A 22,381-nucleotide genomic window follows, 5' to 3' on the forward strand; every position below is an offset into this window, starting at 1 on the left:
ACATTTCTCAAATGGAGACTTCACAGGTGCATCCCTGTCTGGGATGTCATGATGTTTGGGAGAGTAACATTTGGCTAAAAAGCAGGGCAACTTCTTTTCAGATAACAGTAATGTGAAAATGTTTGTTTATAAGTGTTACAGCTGGATAAAAGATAATTTCCTTTGACAGGTAGATAACTTTGGCTTCTCTTCATGAGAAGATTCTTTTGGAGAAATTCAATGTTTCTGGGGTAATTTCGAGAACCTCCTTCTTTGAAGCCACCTTTCAGGAGAATAAAGGGAAGCGAAATAGGTTCCTGCTTTGGAAATCCAGCTTACTGGAACACACAAATAAAGAAACTTAAACTGCTAATGCTCTATAATACAGGAAAGCAAGATTATTGGCTCTCTTGAAGTAGCAACTTCCAATTTCCTGCTATTGTAACTTATCGGGCCTCATCTGCCTTAAATTCTTTCCCCTTTTCGGTTTTAAAAATTATTATGAAAGGGATGATCCAGCCTTACTTTGTTATAATTAGTCTGTCCTGTTTTCAGTTTCTATTTTTGGTAAATTCTAGTGTTTTTTTCAGTGTTTTCAATACCTTAAAAAAACAGTGATTATCAGCGGTTACACATTTTCGTGCATTAAAAACAACAGAAACAGTATTTTTCCGGTGTTTAAGGAATGTTTTGCTTTTATTATTGCTTGCTTTCTGACTGATGGTGCATGGTATATAGGCAGTGTACATACAGTGTATATTAGGGCCAAATACATTTTTGCAATCAAACTTATCGTAGTACGCCATACAATACTTCTTCAGTGAGTCTTTGGTCATGCACGCTCGCTCTTTCCTTTCCATGTAAACTTTTATCTGTGAAAGGGTCCTCTCAACATTGGCACTTGAGACAGGCAATGGCAAAATAGCCAGTAAAAACATTTCTAACTCTGGCCACTGACATAGCTTTCCATGCCAATACTGGTGCACCTGAAGATTGTTATTCTCTGTAACAAGTTCTACGACATGTGCATTGAACTGGGAGTATATGCCCTCAGAGTTTTTGAAGCGTTCAAAAATGAGGAAGCACTTTTGAAACTCCTGAGAAAATTTCCCTTTACAGAAGGAATCTATAACTTGTGTAGAGCTCCACAGTGAGGCTTCATTAACTTGAAATGCCATGGTTGGTGAAGGACTATTTCTCATGCATAGCAAAACAAAAGTTCCTGATTTGCTCCTCAACATTTCTTTGCTTACCAAGTGGCAAACTCTCTAACATGGAACAATGTTGCAATGCCAAAGTCACTAAAAGTGTTGCCCAGCCTACTCCCAAGGAGATTTTTCACATCTACACCTATTATGCTGAACACTTAGTAGACAACGGTGTTTTTATTATCTCCACTACAGAAGTCATGCTTTCCTGTAAAAATTTAAGAATGGGATAGTGTACTTTTTTCAAATCACTATCAATCAATATGTGACCAAAGATCCTCACGTTTCTTGCTTTTGGCATCCTCACTCAGCAAAAGTTCTGTAAACAGTTGCCACATGGATAATATAGCAATCATTGCCTCTAGGACTGAGAACCACCAGCTAAGGGACACAGTTGGACTGACTGTTTCTTTGATGCCAGACAAAGCACAAAATGAGAAATATTTGCATTTTAGTTTCTGCGCATAACAAAAAGTGCATCAGAATGGACTAAAAAGTCAATAGCATTCTTCATTAACTCTGAAGATTGGACAAGTGGCAAGGATCTCTTGCAGGGAAGGATTTCAGCTCCGGTATCAATTTTGACAGGTCATCACACAACTTTTTCATATACGTTGCTGAATCCCTGTAAATATAAACAATATCACTCCAATCTTTGTTAAACTTGGTAAGAGCTTTTTGCAGCAGCATTCCAAGTGACACAGCGTTCTATGTTTTCCAAAAGTCGGGTGTCATGTTTTCACCAGTATCCCAGCTGCTTTGTGACTGCACTCTTTTCACATATGCCTGTCACTATAGCTTGCATTGAATGTTTAAAGCCCAGGGTGTTTTGCAATTCACCTATCAATACTGACTCACTATAAAAGGGGGCTGATTTATCAAGGGTTTTTACCTGTTCTCTGTGGGTAAATGTGATGGTATATATTGGGAAAGATTCTTATGAAATCTACAGTTTTCCTAGCAGTGGAAGACTCAAACACAGCCAAAAAATCAAACATGATTTTCATATTTCCTGATTTTCTGCAGTTTATAAAATAAATAAACAACACCTAATACATGCTTCTAACCCCCGTATCTTTAGACCAAAGACCACAAAACTGAAAAAAGGAAGAAGAAACAATGTTTTAGTGACATCCCTAAACAACAAAACTCAAGCAGAATAATGTTAGGCCAGTCTTTCTTACTGCTAGTTTATATAACAAGGTTACATCTTTAGGAAGTCATAAAAATGACTTTCACTCTCCTTTTCCTTTCTTAGAATGGCATTTAGTTTGTGGTTGTGCAGGGTTTTTTTCAGGTTTATATGTTTAAACTGGTAAGGGCTATTTCTCTTCCGGCTGGGTTTTATCAGTTATAATAGGTTTAAACCTAAAACCAGACAGCCTAGTTATAATATAGATACATTTCTAATTCGGATCGTATTTCCTCAGAAACAGTTAATGCTGAAATGAAACAGGAATATTTTAAAACATTGTATTTTATTAGAAGAGAACAGTCTTTTTGTCAGTGATCTAAAATTCTGCTGAAAATGTGGAACTATTTATGAATATCAATGAAGATCTCATAACAGAAACCTTTTCACTATCAGTTTTGCATCTGTTTGAGACATTGGAACTATATTCAGTGTATCTTGGGCTCCTTCCTTGAGAGGGAAAGCTGTCTCCATCTCTGTGTCTAGCACCACTCCATAAACTCTAAGAATTGTTAAAGTATTAGCCAGGACTTTGTACAACCCAGATCATATACCTGGATGCAGGCCATGAAGATGCATTTCCGTTAGGAAAGACTCTGCCTTTATTTGGCAACTTTCCAGAAAATTGTTAAGAAGAAGGCAAATCGTGCTTCTCTGAGGTGAGCTGTTCAGAAAAGATATCTCTCATCACCGAACATCTGTTTGTGAGATTTTGAGAATACGCTAACAGCAGTTTGAGTATACTGGTGTTAAATACTAATAGCTGGTGAAATTATGTAGAGGCTCAAGGCTGCCTGGGTCTTGTGAACCAGGTCCTAGAATAGTCGCTAATCTACCTGTACACATCAAGGCACTGTGTGACTAGGGACGACATGTTAAAGAAAGAAGCTACTACTCCGCACAACACATTGTAGAGAATAATCTGCTTTTTCTCAAGAAAGCTTAGACATCTACTGAGAAACACACAGCACAGTAAGGTGTTTAACCAACGCAATATTCATCAGGCTATTGTGTGCACTGTGCCTAAGCCTGTTTTATGTCATGTTAGACATATGTACATATAGGGCATGCTTTTGTTAAAAAGGCATTGCAGCACAAATCAAACTATGTTTAGTTTTCTCTACATCATCAATGACAAGTTGGCTAATAATGCTTTCCCTAACCTCGATGGCTAAGCTATTTAGGACCAGGACTGCTATCAATCCCAGGGTAAGGGTGTATCCGTCCAATAAGTACATGGCAACATGAACAAAAGATGCTTCAGTTTTACTTTAAGGAGGAAAAGGGAGTGGCAGGGTGTATTTGCACAGCAATGCCAAGTATGCATTACTAAACTTAACGACGCATACAGTACAGTCAGTGACTTCGGATCAAAAGGTACACACATTTGACCATGTAAGATTTCTCTATGGATTACTAGGGTCGAACTGTGTTTCTCCCAAAGGGTTAAGAGCAGTAATTAATTCATGAAAGGTCTAGCTAGTTGCATGTGAACTAGTAGGAAGATCATACTCCATGACACCCCTTAGGATGGGTGAATGAATAGATAACCAAAGAGATAGACAGACAGACGATCATAAGTGTTGCTGACACCAACTCTTTAAATTTAGATTTGCGGTCATCAGTCAATCAGGGGAGAGGAGTTGGCCCAACGGCTAGGGCGGCCGACCTCAAATCTGGAGAACAGGGTTCACATCTTGGCAAGGATGCTCAACATCCTGTGATTCTGGGCAAATCACTTAATCTCCCTGTGCCTACCAAAAATGAATGTGTCCTCATGTAATGCAACTGGTGCTTGTGTAAAGCGCACAGATTCCTGATACCTTCGGATCAAGTTCGCGCTATATAAAACTGTGTTTCCATGGATAGATTATGCAGTTGCTGCGCACTCCTCCTGAGTCATAGACTACTGCTTTTCAAGCATGGCAGGCAAGTAATCGCATAGCAGTTCGAGGTTAGCTGCAAGAGTAGGGCCAGCCATCCGTGGGAAGTGGATCAGTGCTGGGATCTTGCTTTCTATGCCTCCCACTCACTAACACTGTCGAACTCCTGGTATTTTTTGTTTGATGACAAGCGTTTGAGGGACATGCAAAATACTCACATCACAGCTAATTGCTTTCTTTTACACCTGCAAGGAGTGAATAATTGTCCACAAACCATCATCCAAGGCATTATCCTAGGTACACTAGACAATGGTCACATTACAGATCTAAGCCTTTCCACATTTTTGATTGCACAAATTTAGGTGATCCAGAATGCTGCTTTACATAGTAGTCTTATTCTTCTTAGATGCACTGCACCTTGTAGCTTTTTGCCAGGACTACATATGCTCCGAATTGATACATGGGTGAGTGAGGTTTATGTGTCTCTGCATCAGTCAATGTGCTTCTGGAAAACTGGGCCTCCTTTATGTGTGGCATCTCAATGCCAGTTTCTTCAGGTGCAAAGATTAAGAAGGCTCACTGTGGAGCCTGAACATTCTCTTTTATGACTATTAAGTTAAGGAACTTAATTCCATACCTATACAAATCACAACATTCTCAACATTTACTTTAACAAGACTCTTGAAAACTAGCTTTTCTATCTAACAATGGAGTGCATATGGTCCTCTACTGGATTCTTAGAACAAGGACACCTTTTTTGCCAACAGTACTCTCTACAAATAATAGATAGATAAGTTAAATAAGATAGATTATGTGCTCAATACTGCATCAAATTCAACAAGCTTCCTGTCACCATATACAAATACCCACCATCCCTGGCAGTCTCGGCTCCTCTAACTTGCTCCTACACAAAGCTGCCTCTGACCTACCCCTATATGTACGGGTGTGAACTGCCTAAGCCTAAATCCTTTAGTCAGAAACTGATAATCACTTGCTTGTAAGTTATCAATACTCTAATCTTCCTACATCATTTCAACAATCCATTCAGTCATCCTACCTGCCCCTGACCTTCTCCTCTAGCATGCACACTTGAAAGAAACAAGCTCGAGAAATGCATGGAGGGGTTTTCTTTCTTTTGAGATAGGCCCAGTAATAAAAATAAAAAGCAATACATTTACCAATAACCTCGGGTTCTGGAGTACGTTTTTACTTGCCCAAAAGGGCTCCAACTCCTTATCAGTGTTAGTAAGCAATATTTATAAAAGCAATTACAATACAAGAGATTGATTATAAGTTGATGACAGCCAATCAGAATTGTTCAAAGGGCTTGCTGTTTCAGGAGCTCTGACTAGCTGCCATGGTTATGCCCCTCAGATGATTTTATGAAAGACTGTTCAGGATGTAGCTGGTTACTGATTATCATTGTTTGACTGGATGGGTAGGTCGGTATACCCACTGCGTTTTGTGGTTAACTGCTAGATTACAGCCAGGCGTCCACCATTTTAGGTCTCTCATACAAACAGTGTTAAGATGTCTATTTGCAGAAGACCTCTTTGTGGACCACACAAAAAACTTAAAGTGGGCTTGAACCAGCCCACTGATAACCATTGGTCGGCTTTCTATTCATGTTCATTTGATTCTTCTTATTCAAAGGCTTTCCTTCCTCCTATTGTTTGTCCCTTCCCTGGGGCATTGCCTTGTTACCATCCTTATGACTGGGTTACTTCTATTATCCACTGCTCACATTCAAGGAACTACTTTTTTCTTTTTTCAACACACAAGAGTGCCTGTGTTTTTTTGCTCTTTCCCTCGTGTCTTGCTTTTCCCCAGATACCATCCATGCATGCTCTACGTTGCTTTCTCCTCATCCACTTGCTTTCTCTCTCATGTGCTTATTTTCTTGTTCAAAACCCACCCAGTGTGCTCTTTATTGCGCCCTCCTTCATCCTGGAAGCCGTAACCACATCCAAACCCTCCTCATCTTAGCATGGCGGCCGAGTTAACAGACTCAACAACCAAATCGGAAACCACAACATCAGAAAGCCAGAGCGATGTCTCCCAGCAGAACATTATTAGCCCATAATGGTTCCCCTAATCTTTAGTAATTTTAAATCCCCAGTTTTCAACATTTATTATCGTCATTTTTATTGTTCGATTTAGTCATGTTTTAAATTGTAAATGGTTTTTTAAACCAATCAATAAAGAGTGTATTATTATTATTCATACACTTGCAATAACTGTCCAGGCTCCCCGGGAGGGGGCGGCGACACCACACACTGAGCTGGGGGCTAAACTGGAATAGAGAGGGGTTGGCGGATAGCCTGGGATGAGACTGAGACTACAATTGCAGGGGCTACTCCTGTGGCAATGCCAGAAAAAGCTCTGTCCCCTGTGGGGGCCAAGCAAATCTTGTGAAACATACCTGGCAAATCTGTTGCATCGGGAGCAGATTCCACAGTTTCCCAGGGAGAAGGTCCATAGCTCTCCCAGTAGCCCCCCAAACCGAGGAAACGCTGATAGGGTGAGAGTGTGATGTCACCTCAATCCTGACTAATACGGTCACACTACAGAGCTAGAATTTGATTGTTCACTATAAGAAGGAATGATCAACACTCCACATGTGACTATCTATATTTGCTATGGACGGTGCTGCCCCAACACAGTCCTCCAGTTTTTTTAACCTTTTGCAAATATCACTAGATAGAGGAATGTTGCATACCACATTATAGCCACCAATATGCACCTGTGCATGCAGTTGCAACACTACAGACATGGTAGCGACTTTGGTCCGAATCACCTCCCATAACTTTCCCCTACCATATCTATGGATCAGATCCGTGACCGATTGTCTCTACCAGTTTTATTTTGGTGTAGTTTTTCTCTTTTTTTTGTCTGCAGGTACTCGGGAATCACCCAGTAACTTGAGACAATGGCTACAAAATTCTCAGACTGGTAATGTGCGAAGAGGAGAGGTGCCTGGGTTCGGGAGAGAGCGGGGGTCGAGGAGGGGAGGATATGCACTGAGAGGAGAAGAGTCAGACAGAAGAACTCCCAATTGTCACAATGGTAGCTACATGGAACGTCAGGGGGCTTAATGTACCGACCAAACGGCATCAGATGTGGAAATATTTACTAGACCAGCATTATGAAATTGCAGCGTTACAGGAGACCCACCTTAAAAAGGTCAGATGACAGTTGGCTAAAACATAAAATGCACCCCCTGATATACAAATCTTTCATTTCTACGAAACACAATGGAGTAGTGCTCCTATTTCACTCCACACTAAAATTCCAACCGGAGGGCTACAAAACGGATAAAGAAGGGAGGGTGATTCTAGTGAAAGGATGTATTTGGGGGAGAATATGCACTATCGCAGCAACATATGCACCAAACACCAATCACATAGCCCATATATCAACTTTACTGACACTACTAGGGGGCTTTGCAGAAATTATTCTCATGGGCAACTTTAGTCTTACATGGCACTCTGGCATGGATAGTACCCACCCCCACAGGATGCAGATGGGTAGCTTCTCAAAAGGCATGAAACAAGCAATGCACAATCTGGGTTTACTCGATGCATGAAGGGAGAATCACCCCAGAGAATGGGAATATTCTTTTTTCTCTAATGTCCACCATACTTACTCTAGGTTAGACTATGTATTCCAAGAAATTTGGGAAGCGACGATTCACTCAATAACTATCTCTGACCACAAGCTGGTGGTCGACACCCTTGAGTGAAACACCCCCCACCTAAATACAAGCGGTGGTTCTTTCTCCACGCTCTGGTTCGAGATAGATTGTTATGAGACGAGCTCCACAAGACCATTAGAGAATTTTTCCAGCTGAATAAGTCCCAGGATACTTCCTCGCCAATAACTGGGACACATTTAAGGCGGTCCTGTGAGGCAACTGTGTAGCGTTAATCTCAACACTAAATAATCAGAGGACCAGGGAAAGATTAACCCAAGAGGGAGAATTACGCACCTTAGAATAGGCCCATAAACTGACCCCAACACTAACCCTCCACCGGAAAGTGACAGCCGTGAAAGGGAAACGTAATGCAATCTATGCTAACAGAGCATAACTGACTCCTTCAGCTTAAGCAAACAACCTACCCACATGGCAACAAGGTGGAGGCACACTTAGCACAACAGTTAAGGATGTGCAGGGAACAAGGAGACATACTCCACTGTACAGGAAAAGTGGAAACCTCAGACCAAAGAAAGTTACGAGTCTTTGGGCAGTTCTATAAAACGCGCTACACAGTGAATCCTGTCGACTCACAATATCATCTTGACTGTTTACACATAGTGGAACTTCCACAAGTGCTACAAACCCAAAATGAAAAATTTGGGGAACCCATCAGTGAGGAAGAGATGAGACAGACTATAGATGCATTGAAGCTCCACAAATCCCCGGCCCGGACGGTCTGACTACTCAATTTTATAAACGTATGGCGCAGAACCTAACCTCTTTTTAACCATATTGTAGAGACTGGAAGGGTAACCCCTACAAAGAAGGAGGCCTTCATCACAGTCATACCGAGATCAGGTAAGGATACAGAGATGTAGCTCTTTTCGCCCCATAGCACTCCTCAATCTCGAAGCAAAGTTTTAATCCAAAATCCTGGCCTAGCGACTGGAGGACCAGATACCTGATCTGCTTCACCGCGATTTATCAGGCTTCTTTAAAGGCTGCAGACTCATGATAATGTCTGGAGGGTGACACATCTGATCGAGAAGGCTACCAAAAAAAAAAAGAGTATCCTAGCAGTAATACTTGGTCTAGATGTGGATAAAGACAGGGTGGACTGGAACTTTTTGTTCCACACCCTAAAGCAATTTGGCTTCTGTGACTCCTTTATAGCGTATGTCCGGGCCAAGTCAAGTCAAGTCAAGTCAAAGGATTTATATAGCGCACTACATACCCGTAGGGTTTCAAGGCGCTTAGGAGGGGGAGGAGAATTACTTGTCAAAAATCCACGTTTTAAGTTGCTTTCTGAATGCTAGGTGGTTCTGGGTAAGGCGAAGGTAAGCGGGGAGAGAGTTCCAAGTTTTAGCAGCCAGGTATGAAAAGGATCTGCCTCCCATGGTGGTCTTGTTGATGCGAGGTACAGTGGCGAGGGCTTGGCTGGAGGAACGTAGTTGGCGGGAGGGGGTGTAGAAGGACAGTCGTGAGTTGAGGCATTCTGGGCCGATGTCGTAGAGTGATTTGTGTGCGTGGGTAAGCAGTCGGAAAGTGATTCTCTTATTGATGGGTAGCCAGTGGAGGTCTTTAAGGTGACCAGAGATGTGATCGTTGCGTGGGATGTCTAATATGAGTCTGGCTGAGGCGTTTTGGATTCGTTGGAGTTTCTTCTGGAGTTTTGCGGTAGTCCCTGCGTAGAGGGTGTTTCCGTAGTCCAGTCGGCTCGTGACCAGAGCGTGGGTGACTATTTTCCTTGTTTCGGAGGGGATCCAGCGAAATGTTTTTCTGAGCATGCGAAGAATGTTGAAGCAGGAAGAGGATACAGCGCTGACTTGTCTGTTCATTGAGAGTGAAGAGTCCAGGATGACGCCCAGGTTCCGTGCGTGGTCTGTCGGGATGGGTGCTTTTCCGAGGGCTTCCGGCCACCAGGAGTCGTCCCATGCAGAGGGGGATGTACCTAAGATGAGGACTTCTGTTTTGTCTGAGTTCAGTTTCAGACGGCTTTGTTTCATCCATTCGGCAACTTCTTTCATTCCTTCGTGTAGGTTGGTTTTGGCGGTGCTGGGGTCATTGGTGAGGGAAAGGATCAGTTGAGTGTCATCCGCGTACGAGATGATGTTGAGGTTGTGATGGCGTGCGATGGCCGCGAGGGGGCTCATGTATACGTTGAAGAGGGTGGGACTGAGTGAGGGTCCTTGTGGTACGCCGCAGATGACTTCGGAGGCCTTGGATTTGAATGGTGGAAGGCGGACTCTCTGGGTTCTTCCGGTGAGGAACGAGGTGATCCATTCAAGTGCTTTTCCTTGGATTCCGATGTTTCTGAGGCGCTGTAGAAGGGTGCTGTGGCAGACTGTGTCGAAGGCTGCGGAGAGGTCGAGGAGGATGAGGGCGACTGTGTCTCCATTGTCCAGTAGAGTTCGAATGTCGTCTGTTGCTGCGATGAGGGCGGTCTCGGTGCTGTGTTTTGCTCGGAAGCCAGATTGTGAGGGGTCGAGGGATTTGTTGGTTTCGAGGAAGGCGGCGAGCTGGTTGTTGACAGCTTTCTCGATGACTTTGGCCGGGAAAGGGAGAAGCGAGATGGGGCGGTAATTTTTGAGTTCGGTGGGGTCCGCTGTGGGTTTTTTCAGAAGGGCGGTGAGTTCAGCGTGTTTCCAGTCTTCCGGGAAGGTGGCGGAGTTGAAGGAGCAGTTGATGACGTCTCGGAGGTGCGGTGCTATGACGGAGTCTGCTTTGTTGAAGATGTGGTGAGGACATGGGTCTGTGGGGGATCCTGAGTGGATGGAATTCATCAGGCGGATGGTGTCCTCAGTGGAGATTGGGTTCCAGTCGTTAAGGGTGTTCACGGGGGGAAGATCAGCAAATGGTAGGGTGGGTTGGTTTCCGGGTTGGTTGTCAAAGCTGTTGTGGATGTCTGCAATCTTGTTGTGGAAAAATGAGGCTAGGGAGTCGCAGAGGGTTTGAGAGGGGGTGATGTCGTTGGAGTTGGCCGAGGGATTGGAAAATTCCTTGACGATGTTGAAAAGTTCCTTGTTGTTGTTGGCGTTGTCGTCAAGTCGATCCTTGAATGCTGTTTTCTTGGCTTTTCGGATTAGTTGGTGGTGAGTGCGGGTGGCGTTTTTGAAGGCGTCCTTGGTGCTGGTGGTTGGGTCTTTTTTCCAGGCCTTTTCAAGGGAGCGGCAGAGTTTCTTGGACTTCTTGAGATCATCGTTGAACCATGAGGCCTTCTTGCTGCCAGGTTTGTTTTGACGTTTTTTCAGTGGTGCTAGGGTGTCAGCGGTGTTGGATAACCAAAGGGTGAGGTTGGCGGCGGCTTCGTTAGCATTAGAAGAGAGGGCTGGGGTGTTTTGAAGGAGCGATGCGGAGATCTGGTCGGTGGTGATCTTGTTCCAGTTTCTTTGCAGAGTTGGTTGGAGGTGGTTGGTGGGTTTTGGTTTGTTGTAGGTGAAGTGAACGCAGCTGTGGTCAGTCCAGAGGAGGTCCGTAGTGTGGCTGAAGGAGACATGGTTGCTGGATGTGAAGATGGGGTCGAGTGTGTGACCTGCGATGTGGGTGGGGGAAGTGACTAGTTGTTTAAGTCCGAGGTTGGTGAGGTTGTCCACGAGGGTGGCGGTGTTGCGGTCGTTGATCTTTTCGAGGTGAAAGTTGAGGTCTCCCAGAAGGATGTAGTCTTTGGAGGGGAGCGCGTGTGGGGTGATGAAGTCCGTGATGTCTTCGCTGAATTTTGCGCGGGGTCCTGGTGGTCTGTAGAGGAGGGTGCCTCTGAGTGTGGTTTTGGGGTCGATGTGGATCTGGAAGTGAAGGTGTTCGGAGTTGGCGAGGTTGGCGTCCGAGCTGGTTGATATGCGGATTGATTTCTTATGGACGATAGCGATTCCTCCTCCTGTGTGGCTGGTACGGTCTTTGCGAGTGATCTTATAGTCTTCAGGGATGGCAATGGTGATGTCTGGTGCGGAGGAAGCATTCATCCATGTTTCCGTTAGGAAGGCGACGTCTGGAGAGATGGTGTCGAGTAGGTTCCATAGGTCAATGGCGTGCCTGTGCACCGAGCGGGTGTTGAGGAGGATGCATTGTAGGTGGGTGGGGTCGGGAATCTGTGGTGTGGTCGTAGCGGAGATGTTGACGGTGCCGCTGAATTTGCAGGAGAAGCAGGAGAAAGGTCCATGAGTGTGTCCAGGGGCGGCTTGGACGCAGTTGGGGGCGCGACCGGGGTTAAGGGCTAGGAGGGTGGCGGCATCGTAGGTAATGCGGGAGGGCTGGGCAGCGCGAGGGGCAGGGGGTCTGGCGCTGGGCACGGTCCAGGCGCGGACGGGCGTAGACGGGCTTACCTTTGGCGCACCTTCGGCGCGGGTTGGGCGCGGTCGCTGCGCGTAAACGCTGCGCGCGGGAACTACTGTCATATATGGATAGTGGAGGGGAGGGGCGAGGGCGGCTCGGCTGGGAGGCGGGGCGGGCTCGGGTCAACACGAAGCACACCAACAACAGCTACAAAATGGAGGGGGGAGTCGAGCAGGGCGCTGGGGGGTATCGCGCTATGACTTTGGCAAGAAAACAATGGTGCAAGCAGGCGAGGAGCACTCTATGCGGTTAAAAGTACAGTGAAGTAATGCAGCTCAGTTCTATGAAACCGGCAGGCAAGCGGCGAGGTTGAAACAATTAATTAAATTAAATGGCAGTGCAAATATGCTAGCGAGCTTACAACAAATAATTGAATGGCAGTACAAACAAATATGCTAGCGACGTTTAAAACAATTAATTCAATGGCAGAAGCAGCGTGGGTCAAACAATTAATTCAATGGCAGAAGCAGCGTGGGTCAAACAATTAATTCAATGGCAGAAGCAGCGTGGGTCAAACAATTAATTCAATGGCAGAAGCAGCGTGGGTCAAACAATTAATTCAATGGCAGAAGCAGCGTGGGACAACGATACCGCTACACGGTGGAGAGGCAGAGGAGCGACCACTCGGGGCAGAAGCACAGAGGGATCACTTGGGCCAGGTGGGCCAGGTGGGCCAATTACACTGCTCCCGAGTAATTGTTAATGGAGTGAGCTCAGAGCAGTTTCATCTCGGGAGGGGAACGAGACAAGGATGCCCGCTTCACCCCTCCTCTTTGTGCTGAGAATAGAGCCCCTCGCATCAAAGATCAGGGCAAACCAGGTGACTAAAGGTATCTATTAATCATCACAGACCCACGAAGCTCCCGAATAAATTTGCTGAGAAAGCTCCAACTCTTTGAGAAAGTCGTGGGCTTTCGTATTAACTTATCTAAGTCCTACCTCCTGAATTTGATGCTAGCTGACGCGGAGATGGGGTTGTTGGTATCCGTGACCCGCTTTCAGTGGGTGAAGGAGCTTACCTATCTTGGCATCAAATTAACTCCAAAGATCTCTAGTCCATTCCTGGCTAACTGCCCTCCCCTCCTCAGACAGTTGCAGAATGACCATAAGTGGTGGCCAGATGTACTTGTAACGGCTTTGTAGAATACACGTGACTAAGATGGTGGTCTTACCGAAATTCTTTCACCTATTCAAAAGCCTACCAATTGACCTTGAGAGGGATAGCTGAAAACACCCGAGCACTGCTAACAAGGTTCATCTGGCAAAATAAAAGAGCCTGCCTCCCTTTTAAATTGCTTAGACGTCCGAAAGATGAATGGGGTAAAGTACTTCTGGACTTTAATCTCTATTATAAAGCTGTCCAATTACACGTAGTTACAGAATGGTCAGAGATTCATATAAGCATTGGCTCCATATGGACAGGGTGATCGCGGGAAGTGTCATATGTGATATATTATGAAAACCAAAAGGTGGACCGCCCCCTGAATGCGTACATAAGCACACTCACGAGAACGGCCCTAAAAGCCTGGGATGAGGTGGTCAAGATGTCCGCGTGGATGACATTTCCCTCCCATTTCATCCCAATACACTACAATCCGGCCTTTCTGACCGGCGCTACAAAAAGGCTCATTTGATGCATGAAGGGAGGAGGGATGCCTCATATTACGTACCTATTTCGCAATTGGGACATTCTTACCACTGAGCACTACGAAAGAGACTTTCGGCTCTCAGTTGCCGAACACTTCCACTATTTGTAACTACGTCACTGGGCGCTACACCCAGAAATTCCGGAGGCGGCAACTAGGGAGCTCACTAAAGTAGTGCGCTTTGTGAAGGGGGCAATGGCAACTAAGGGCACTATATCTTTCCTATATGCCCTGCTACTCCATACACCACCTTCCCAGCAACCACGTCACATTACCTTTTGGGAGCGAGAGTTAGCACGCAACATACTGGAGGGGTACTGGAGGTCCTTGTGGCAGGATATAGCCTGTCACAATCGCTCCTTAGGCCTACAGGAAGCCCACTACAAGGTACTTTAAAATTGGTATTTATACCCCCACCAGATTGAATAGATTTTTACCCAATATGTCAGACCTATATTAGAGGGACTGTGGTGTGCTGGGCGATTTTCACCACATTTATTGGACTGCCCAACAATCCACCCTTTTTGGTCCAAGATTCTGGCTCACATTAAAGACATCTTGGGGTACCACATCCCATACTACCCGGATTATGCTCAACTGGGATTAAAAGACTCATTTTTGAAATATCAAACAAAAACTGACCTAGGAGCAGAAAAGCTTGCAATAGCAGCATCATGGAAAAAGAGGGAGGCCCCTGCCTGACACAATGGCATGCCCGGCTGTGGCAGGCAGTCAGAATTGAAAGAATGAGCGACATCTTTAGAGAGGACTTCAATAATTTAGAATATGCAGGGGATTGGGGGAGTAGCAAGGAAAGAGGGTGTTGTTGAGGGGGAATATGTGAGCTACATTAGTTCTTATACTTAGTAATACATGCTGATAAATCTGTGAAGAGGAATTCCATGAGAAATAAGGGAATGCCGAATACGGATATAGCTTCTGAATGGCATCTTACGGTCTTTAGGTTCGGAATGTATTGCGATTATTAAAAATATTTGACAAAAAAATTCCTATGGGGCATTGCATGGGAAAACAGCATTTTGGGCCTAACCACCCCCTCCTTTTTTCTTCCGGAAGTCACCTGGCGGATCACTATGAAACTTTCCAGAAATGAGCAGAGATGGAGGGACTTTTTTTTTTTTTTTAGTTTTTTGGAAAGTTGTGTCAAGATTAGTAAATGTAGCCAAAGTTATTAGCAGAACAAAAAATCCATAGAAACCGGTCCTAACTGCAATCACACAGTGGCGACCGTCACTACGTGTGTGTGTGTGTATAAATGTTTGTTGTTTTAGCTGAATACTTATGGCAGATGGTTACAAAAGGAATGCGTGCCATAGAATTAATCCTAAAACGCATTTTAGTTCAATTGCACTACATCAAAAATAGAATGCTTTATTTTACAAAATTAGAAACAATAGAATCAAATATTAACAACACTTTCTAAATGCACATTGTTTTTATAAAAAATGATCTGCTTGTTTTTAGCTCATCATTTCATATTTCAACGTTTTGCATGCCTTAATTGCAGCAAGGTGAAAACATGTTCAAGTATTACAAACAAGCACTTACTGTTAGAAGTCTTTCAGCTGTTGGTCTCTTCTTTGGATTTTTTGTTAATGAGACTTTGACAAAATTATGAAACGTTGCTGACCTTTAAAATAATTAAAAAAATAGTGTAAAACATTGTAATTTGGTGGGTTAAGCAGATCAAATGACTGTGAGAGAAATTGTTTGCTGCACAGCAAGAGGGTCTTTAGTAAATAATCAAATTGCTCTCGTCTAAAGAATCAAGAAGTACCCCAGTAAATATGGACGTCGTGAACATTTAAAACCAAATCTAAAAATACACAAAACATGAAACTGTATTTGGTGATTGACTAAAGGCTCCGGTTAAGAAAGGTCACAGGAGTGCCCTACAGTCCGAATTCTACCAAGTGTGTGATAATCAATACCACAAATATTCAGTTATTATTTCGATTTTACAAACAGATCCAGGGTTGTTGTCGGTATCTGGAGAAAACAAAACCCCCAGTTCTGATTGGATTTCCTCTATTCCTGAATGACCAATACTTGTTATGTTAGCTTTGCCCTGAGTTCAAGCTCAACCGATTAAACCATGAATTCTTAGCATTTTAAAATCCAGAAATTCCTGTGGTAAAAACTTGCCGTAAGACTATATTGTTCAAATATAATTTTCACGGACATATACCACTTCAGATAATCATTTTCTCTGCACCAAATAAAAATAGAAATTCTAAGCTCAAGGTTGAGGCCTTGCTGATGAGGTAATCACTAAAATTAACTTACAATGAGACAAAACATTTTGGGTAATTTCTTCAAAAGTCAAATCCGTTATAAACACTGTCAAACACTGCCATGGTGTCTGTGCTAAAATAATGCAGAGACCCAAGCAAGTGAAAATGCTAGCTTTTAACCTCAGTACAGTCAGTACGGTTGTTCCACGTGATTCCTGATTCTTGTGTTTATCGGGGCGATGCCATTAGTTGCTCCTTCTCGTTTGGGGGTTAAAATTGGGGGTTAAAACATGGTTTGTAGGTAATTAATAGCTACTGTGTGAGCTTCAATGGATGAACCCAGCATTCACCGACCTGGTAGTCATGCCACACACATTTTTCGGATTCACATTCACTCTGTATTACGGTTTTCACCCTTCACTGCCTGCCATGTCAATACATAGGATGTTCATCCTGTGCTATTAGTACAACCTGCTTTATTTTCATATTTTCAAAATCAAAGTCGCCAGACGAAGGGCGACAGCCCGAAATGCATTAGGCGGAACAAGTTGATACATGAATACAATACTATGAAAGAATGCAAAAATAAAATTAACGACTTATCAAAAACACTTTAACAAAACTGGTATATAAATTATTGAAAATTTGACACTTTGAGCCGATTTAGGAACATTACTCCCACGGGAGCCAACGCGTTTACTTTCATTGTCTTGTACCCTCATGCCCAGGAGGATTACCAAATCAGGCACCCATCACTAGGATTACACGGATCACCCAGGAGTGCGACGGTCCACATTTCAATTGGATTCTTTTGAAAGGGCAAAGTGCCATATTTTCCCAAAAATACCAACAAGAGCTTTTTGAAGGGACAGGGAATGAACTCTATCAACGGCATGTGTAATGCCTATCCTTTCGTGCTTATTGTGTCTGTTTTCTTACATAAATCCTGTCCTTTTGTCCCTTCTATGCCAGCTTGTGCTTTTCTCTAGCAAATGCAAACAAAACAGGTGATGGACAGAATGTGGATCAATGTCACACATTCACCCCAGTCCAAAGATCTGGGCCCAAATCCATCGTTTTTTTGCACTCCACACCACCCTGGGTTAGACAATGGTGATATGCAAATCAGCTCTGACCCTGTGCCCCATGGGAACAGTCCAGTCCGAACTACAAAAGCCATGTCCTTCCCAGACGGAATCAAGCATCCGAGGACCGGACCGGTTTCGAGGTAACACCTCTCATCAGCCCGGCTAGCTTGACTCCAGTGGTGTGGAGTGCCTGGGACCCACGTCTGGGCATCCCCAGCGCACTTATGGCGGCAATTGCCCATTGCAATTGCTGCCATAAGTGCGCTGGGGATGCTCAGACGTGGGTCCCAGGCACTCCACACCACTGGAGTCAAGCTAGCCGGGCTGATGAGAGGTGTTACCTCGAAACCGGTCCGGTCCTCGGATGCTTGATTCCGTTCTGGGAAGGACATGGCTTTTGTAGTTCGGACTGGACTGTTCCCATGGGGCACAGGGTCAGAGCCGATTTGCATATCGCCATTGTCTAACCCAGGGTGGTGTGGAGTGCAAAAAAACGATGGATTTGGGCCCAGATCTTTGGACTGGGGTGAATGTGTGACATTGATCCACATTCTGTCCATCACCTGTTTTGTTTGCAATTGCCGCCATAAGTGCGCTGGGGATGCCCAGACGTGGGTCCCAGGCACTCCACACCACTGGAGTCAAGCTAGCCGGGCTGATGAGAGGTGTTACCTCGAAACCGGTCCGGTCCTTGGATGCTTGATTCCGTTCTGGGAAGGCCATGGCTTTTGTAGTACGGACTGGACTGTTCCCATGGGGCACAGGGTCAGAGCTGATTTGCATATCGCCATTGTCTAACCCAGGGTGGTGTGGAGTGCAAAAATACGATGGATTTGGGCCCAGATCTTTGGACTGGGGTGAATGTGTGACATTGATCCACATTCTGTCCATCACCTGTTTTGTTTGCAATTTCTCTAGCAAAGGCATTCTATTATATTTCTTTCGATTAAGAAATGACTGTCAGGTGTAAGAGTGGATGAGTATGGTAATTATTCTCCTTTCTGGGTCTTCAAATTTCATAATTAATAAACCTACTATTCAAAAAATAATCCAAACCAAAGATTTACTAAAATGCACCTCACATTTTTATTTACATGCAATAAACTATTCATAACATTTTTTGCATTGATCAGTTATAGTACAGGTTAAGGATCAAAAATAAGATGAAGTTACAAAAACAAAACAGCACAGTAAAGAATATTTTCCCACTGGGATAGTAATAAATAATGTAGCTTTTATCATAGCATGTTAACTGACTCACCATTTTGCTTTTTCCTTCAGTTTTGGAGGTTGAAAATAACTTTTGGACATTAAAAACAGAGCTCTAAATATGAAAGAGAAAAATATTCATTTTTAAATACATAACGTTCAAAATTGTGCAAAAGAACGTGATACATTTTACAGCAGACCTTCAAAACAATTAAAGAATTCATATTTCAGGAAAGGATAATCCAACTCGAAGTGGTTTCCATGCCTTCCACCTTAAAGAAATTTGTACTAGTACACTCACCTCATTGGATGAAGGTCAAACATTGGTGGCTGAAGTTCAGCAAGCTCAATTGCTGTAATCCCGACTGCCCAAATATCACACAGTTGGTTGTAACCACCATTCTTTTCCACTGCTGCCACTTCTGGTGCCATCCTAAATATAAAACATTCCAACATACATGAAGTCACTGAATATACATGAACATATTATTCTTGTAAACCTGGAGAAAAGAATTATAGCTGTTGTGCAATATTTAAATGCAGTCTTAAGTGGAGCACCAACAAATTATTTCCCATGAAAAGACCCTACAGGAAAAATATTGACATAATGTCCTTAAATCATACACACTATGTAGAGTGGGAGGCTGCTCAAAACTGTGATAATGGTTACTAATGACGATTTTATTTATATTGGATTCATTTTTACCCCTGAATAAAAATCAGGAATCCTGTCGCCAACAAAAAACAAATAATCCAGTATAGAAAGACTTCCTGACAGAGTTTCAGCATTGCAAGAGAAGTGTAGTGCCGGCTACTTCCTTCTACTCTCGTGAGTAGATGTAATTGTGGGTCAGAAGCTGAAGAAATCTGACTTGTCCTCCTCAGGAAACCTAAAGACACTCAACTGATTTAACTCCACCTGTCCTCATAAATCACACCCAGAAATAAACTGATTTTCAACCCTGTCGATTTATCAGGAAAAATTGGTTTGAAATTCAGGTCTGCATTCTACATACATATGGCAGTATCTGAATGATTGCCTAAAGCCATTAGAGAATTCCAGGCCAGTTGTGGGAGGCGTCATTTCAGAGCTTTCTCCTTGAGAGACCTGCCGGCAAGTCAGTAGAGAGACATTAAAAACTGTCAGACTATTACACTCCCCAATACGACAACAATACTAAATTTGGAAATACGTGCGCCCCTTGTGGCACACTGTATTGACTTCCATAACTGTAATGTCACTTTCCTCATCACTTACTGCCATCCAGCTTGCAATATTCCCTTGACTAATCAATTGTAAGGGTTAGCCTCCTGTCTGGTCATCTAGTGTTGGTTCTTGTTCTACATGGCCTGGACCGTTGGAAGGAAGTTTAATCAGATTTTGCAGGATTTCATTTGTTGTCTTCAAACCTTGTCCCCGGTCTGCGATTGATGAGAAGTGTATTCGTATTGCAGACTCTTTCGAAAACATGCTTCTTAACATAAGAACATTATAACTGCACTCATCACTCTGTCAAAATTGGTCAGCTTTCTGAGGTGTTTCAAATACCCATTCAAGCTAATGTGGGTTTACTTCCCACCAGAGAGGTGTTATGGTATCAGAAGCAAATCTGTATCCCAAACAATACAAGAATGACAACTATGCAACAATGTGCAAACATGGAATAACACACCGAAGCAAGCATAAAGCCTATACTACAAAGAATAAAAAGTTGTAAAGTACACATTCTCTGTGCAACAAATTAGAAAAATAACTATTGTGCGTTTAGAGACCCATACTAAAAGAAGGAACGAGGAAGTGCCAAATGTGATGTTTTTAAATTCCCATTTTTTAGTATAAGCTTACAATTAAAAACGGTATCCTTTGTAGCATTACTATTTTTTTAAATATGGAAACACTCCCCTGACTTTATCCCGCACATATTGAAGAAAAATTATGAAATGATATTGACCGCTTCAATTATCCCTTCATTTAGATGTAGTATGATGAGGCTGGACAGCTTTAAAAGAATGTGTTTGGAAATGGAATTTCAAGTGTTTCCACTCACATGCTTTTAAAACTACAGAAAGGAGCATATTCTTTCCAGGAATCAGGGGTTGGTCCTGGTAATTATACAGGAAAAAGGCAGAGGTCCTGTCGGCCTACGGGGTTTCACGATAGAACTAATGAGGAATAATAGTGCCCCCCAGAAAGCAGGTAGAAATTTGAGGATTTTTCCACTTCTGAATATTCTTTAAAAGTTAGAAAATGTTGTGTGCCTTATATGGTAATGGTCAAGCTACGAAGGATGCAGTGATTCATGTCTTACCAGTAAGGGGTACCAATAAATGATTTTCTTTTTGCAATAGTAGCGGTTATTTTTGCTGCTACCCCGAAATCAGCTGTAAAACATAAGATGAAGCACAAAGAATGTTTTTACACAAAGCATTTCTAAAAGCACGCCACTACTGACTTAGGCAAATGTGTCATTATTTCAATGTGATTTACAAATAAATTCACAGAATGAGCCTTGAATGTTTTAATGATACATTATGAATATTGGCTCATTTGCCGTTTTATTTTATAGTGGATTCTCCCCACTATACAGATGGGATTCCAGGGATTAAAATATGGATGGAACAATAACATTTAAATATTGAGCTAAATCTTCAAATTGTCGGAGAAGTTACTAAGATCACCACAGTATTTTTTTATGCACAATACAAACTATATTGAAATGTCCACAACAGAGTTCATTTGAACAACCTAAAATGCCCCATCACTATGTGCCTTCAGCATTTACTGCTGACTTTCACTCTAGTGGCATTCAGGTATCCAGTTTAAGTACAGTAGGCTACTGGTGTGCTGGCTTAAGTCAGATAAGGCTGATTCTTCTCCACAGGTCCAAACTATCTTCCTGCTCCATTTCAGTCAAACTGGGCTGGACACGAGCACCCATCTTTAGAATGTTTTACTTAATGCACTTCTGTGTAAAATCGCAATGGGATAGGTAGTCCATTTTGACACTAAATCAGTCAAAACTAGAAATACTGGTTGTCTGAAACTGTACTGTGACATCCACCATGTTTAGCCACATCCTGAAGATCCCAATCTTTAACTGCAGAACATGAACATGGTGACACAGAAAAACAACCTTACCTTATCTCGATTACCAGTCTCTGCCGGTTTGGTACTGTGGAGACTAAACTATGTCAATGGCACGTACCTGTCTGGTCTTAACCGATGAGAAGAATTAATTGGTGAAAGCTGCAGCTAGAGTAGCCAAGAGGCATCCAAAAAGTCTATATCACACTAATGTTTCACAGCAAGAAAGACATTACAAAGCACCTCAGAGGAGATTACATCCCTGCTATAAGCAGAAATTTAATCTGGAACCCCGCAGCACTCATTTCCAAAACTCTGCTGTTTAGGTTTGCTTCCGAGGTAATGAGATGGAATGACAGGCACACAGAAGCTTACATACAACCCTTTCAATGCCGTCCAAATCGCACACAATGTCAGTTGCGCACTCTTCAACTGCGGCCTCAGGCAGACATGACATAACCTTGAAATCAGGACAAACTCAACTGTGCAAAAAATCCCCAAAACTACAAATACTAGACATAATTGCGATACTTACCCAATTTAACATCTCCATGGTCTGTTAGAAGAATGTTTGCACCCTGAAGGCAATCGAGAAGATGTTAACAACCATCCATTGAAAAGAGGAACACACATTTCTAATAAATACATCCTGCTACCATTTTCACCTCAAATTGAGCTGCAAGATGAAAGAGCAGCATAGACAATTTCTCTTGAAGTAAACTTTTGTTCAAAGATTACATTTCCAGAATGTCTTCCAAAATATATGCATCTGTCATAGGTTGCACATCACAATTCAACAGAAACTTTATA

General features: G+C 43.1%; 1 protein-coding gene across 1 annotated transcript in view; it reads right to left on the reverse strand.

Moving 5' to 3' along the window:
* Window positions 1–22,381, reverse strand: part of MAP4K5 (mitogen-activated protein kinase kinase kinase kinase 5) — a 577,489-nt gene that overhangs the window by 378,098 nt on the left and 177,010 nt on the right. The window contains exons 7-11 of the mRNA XM_086937299.1: window positions 22,107–22,149; window positions 20,796–20,868; window positions 18,788–18,919; window positions 18,539–18,601; window positions 15,504–15,585 (exon numbers count right to left, since the gene is read on the reverse strand). Coding sequence (XP_086793425.1) covers window positions 15,504–15,585; window positions 18,539–18,601; window positions 18,788–18,919; window positions 20,796–20,868; window positions 22,107–22,149 — 393 coding nt within the window. The remainder of the gene's footprint in view (window positions 1–15,503; window positions 15,586–18,538; window positions 18,602–18,787; window positions 18,920–20,795; window positions 20,869–22,106; window positions 22,150–22,381) is intronic.

This window comes from Lissotriton vulgaris, chromosome 9 (genome assembly GCF_964263255.1).
Source record: "Lissotriton vulgaris chromosome 9, aLisVul1.2, whole genome shotgun sequence".
Lineage (NCBI taxonomy): Eukaryota > Metazoa > Chordata > Amphibia > Caudata > Salamandridae > Lissotriton > Lissotriton vulgaris.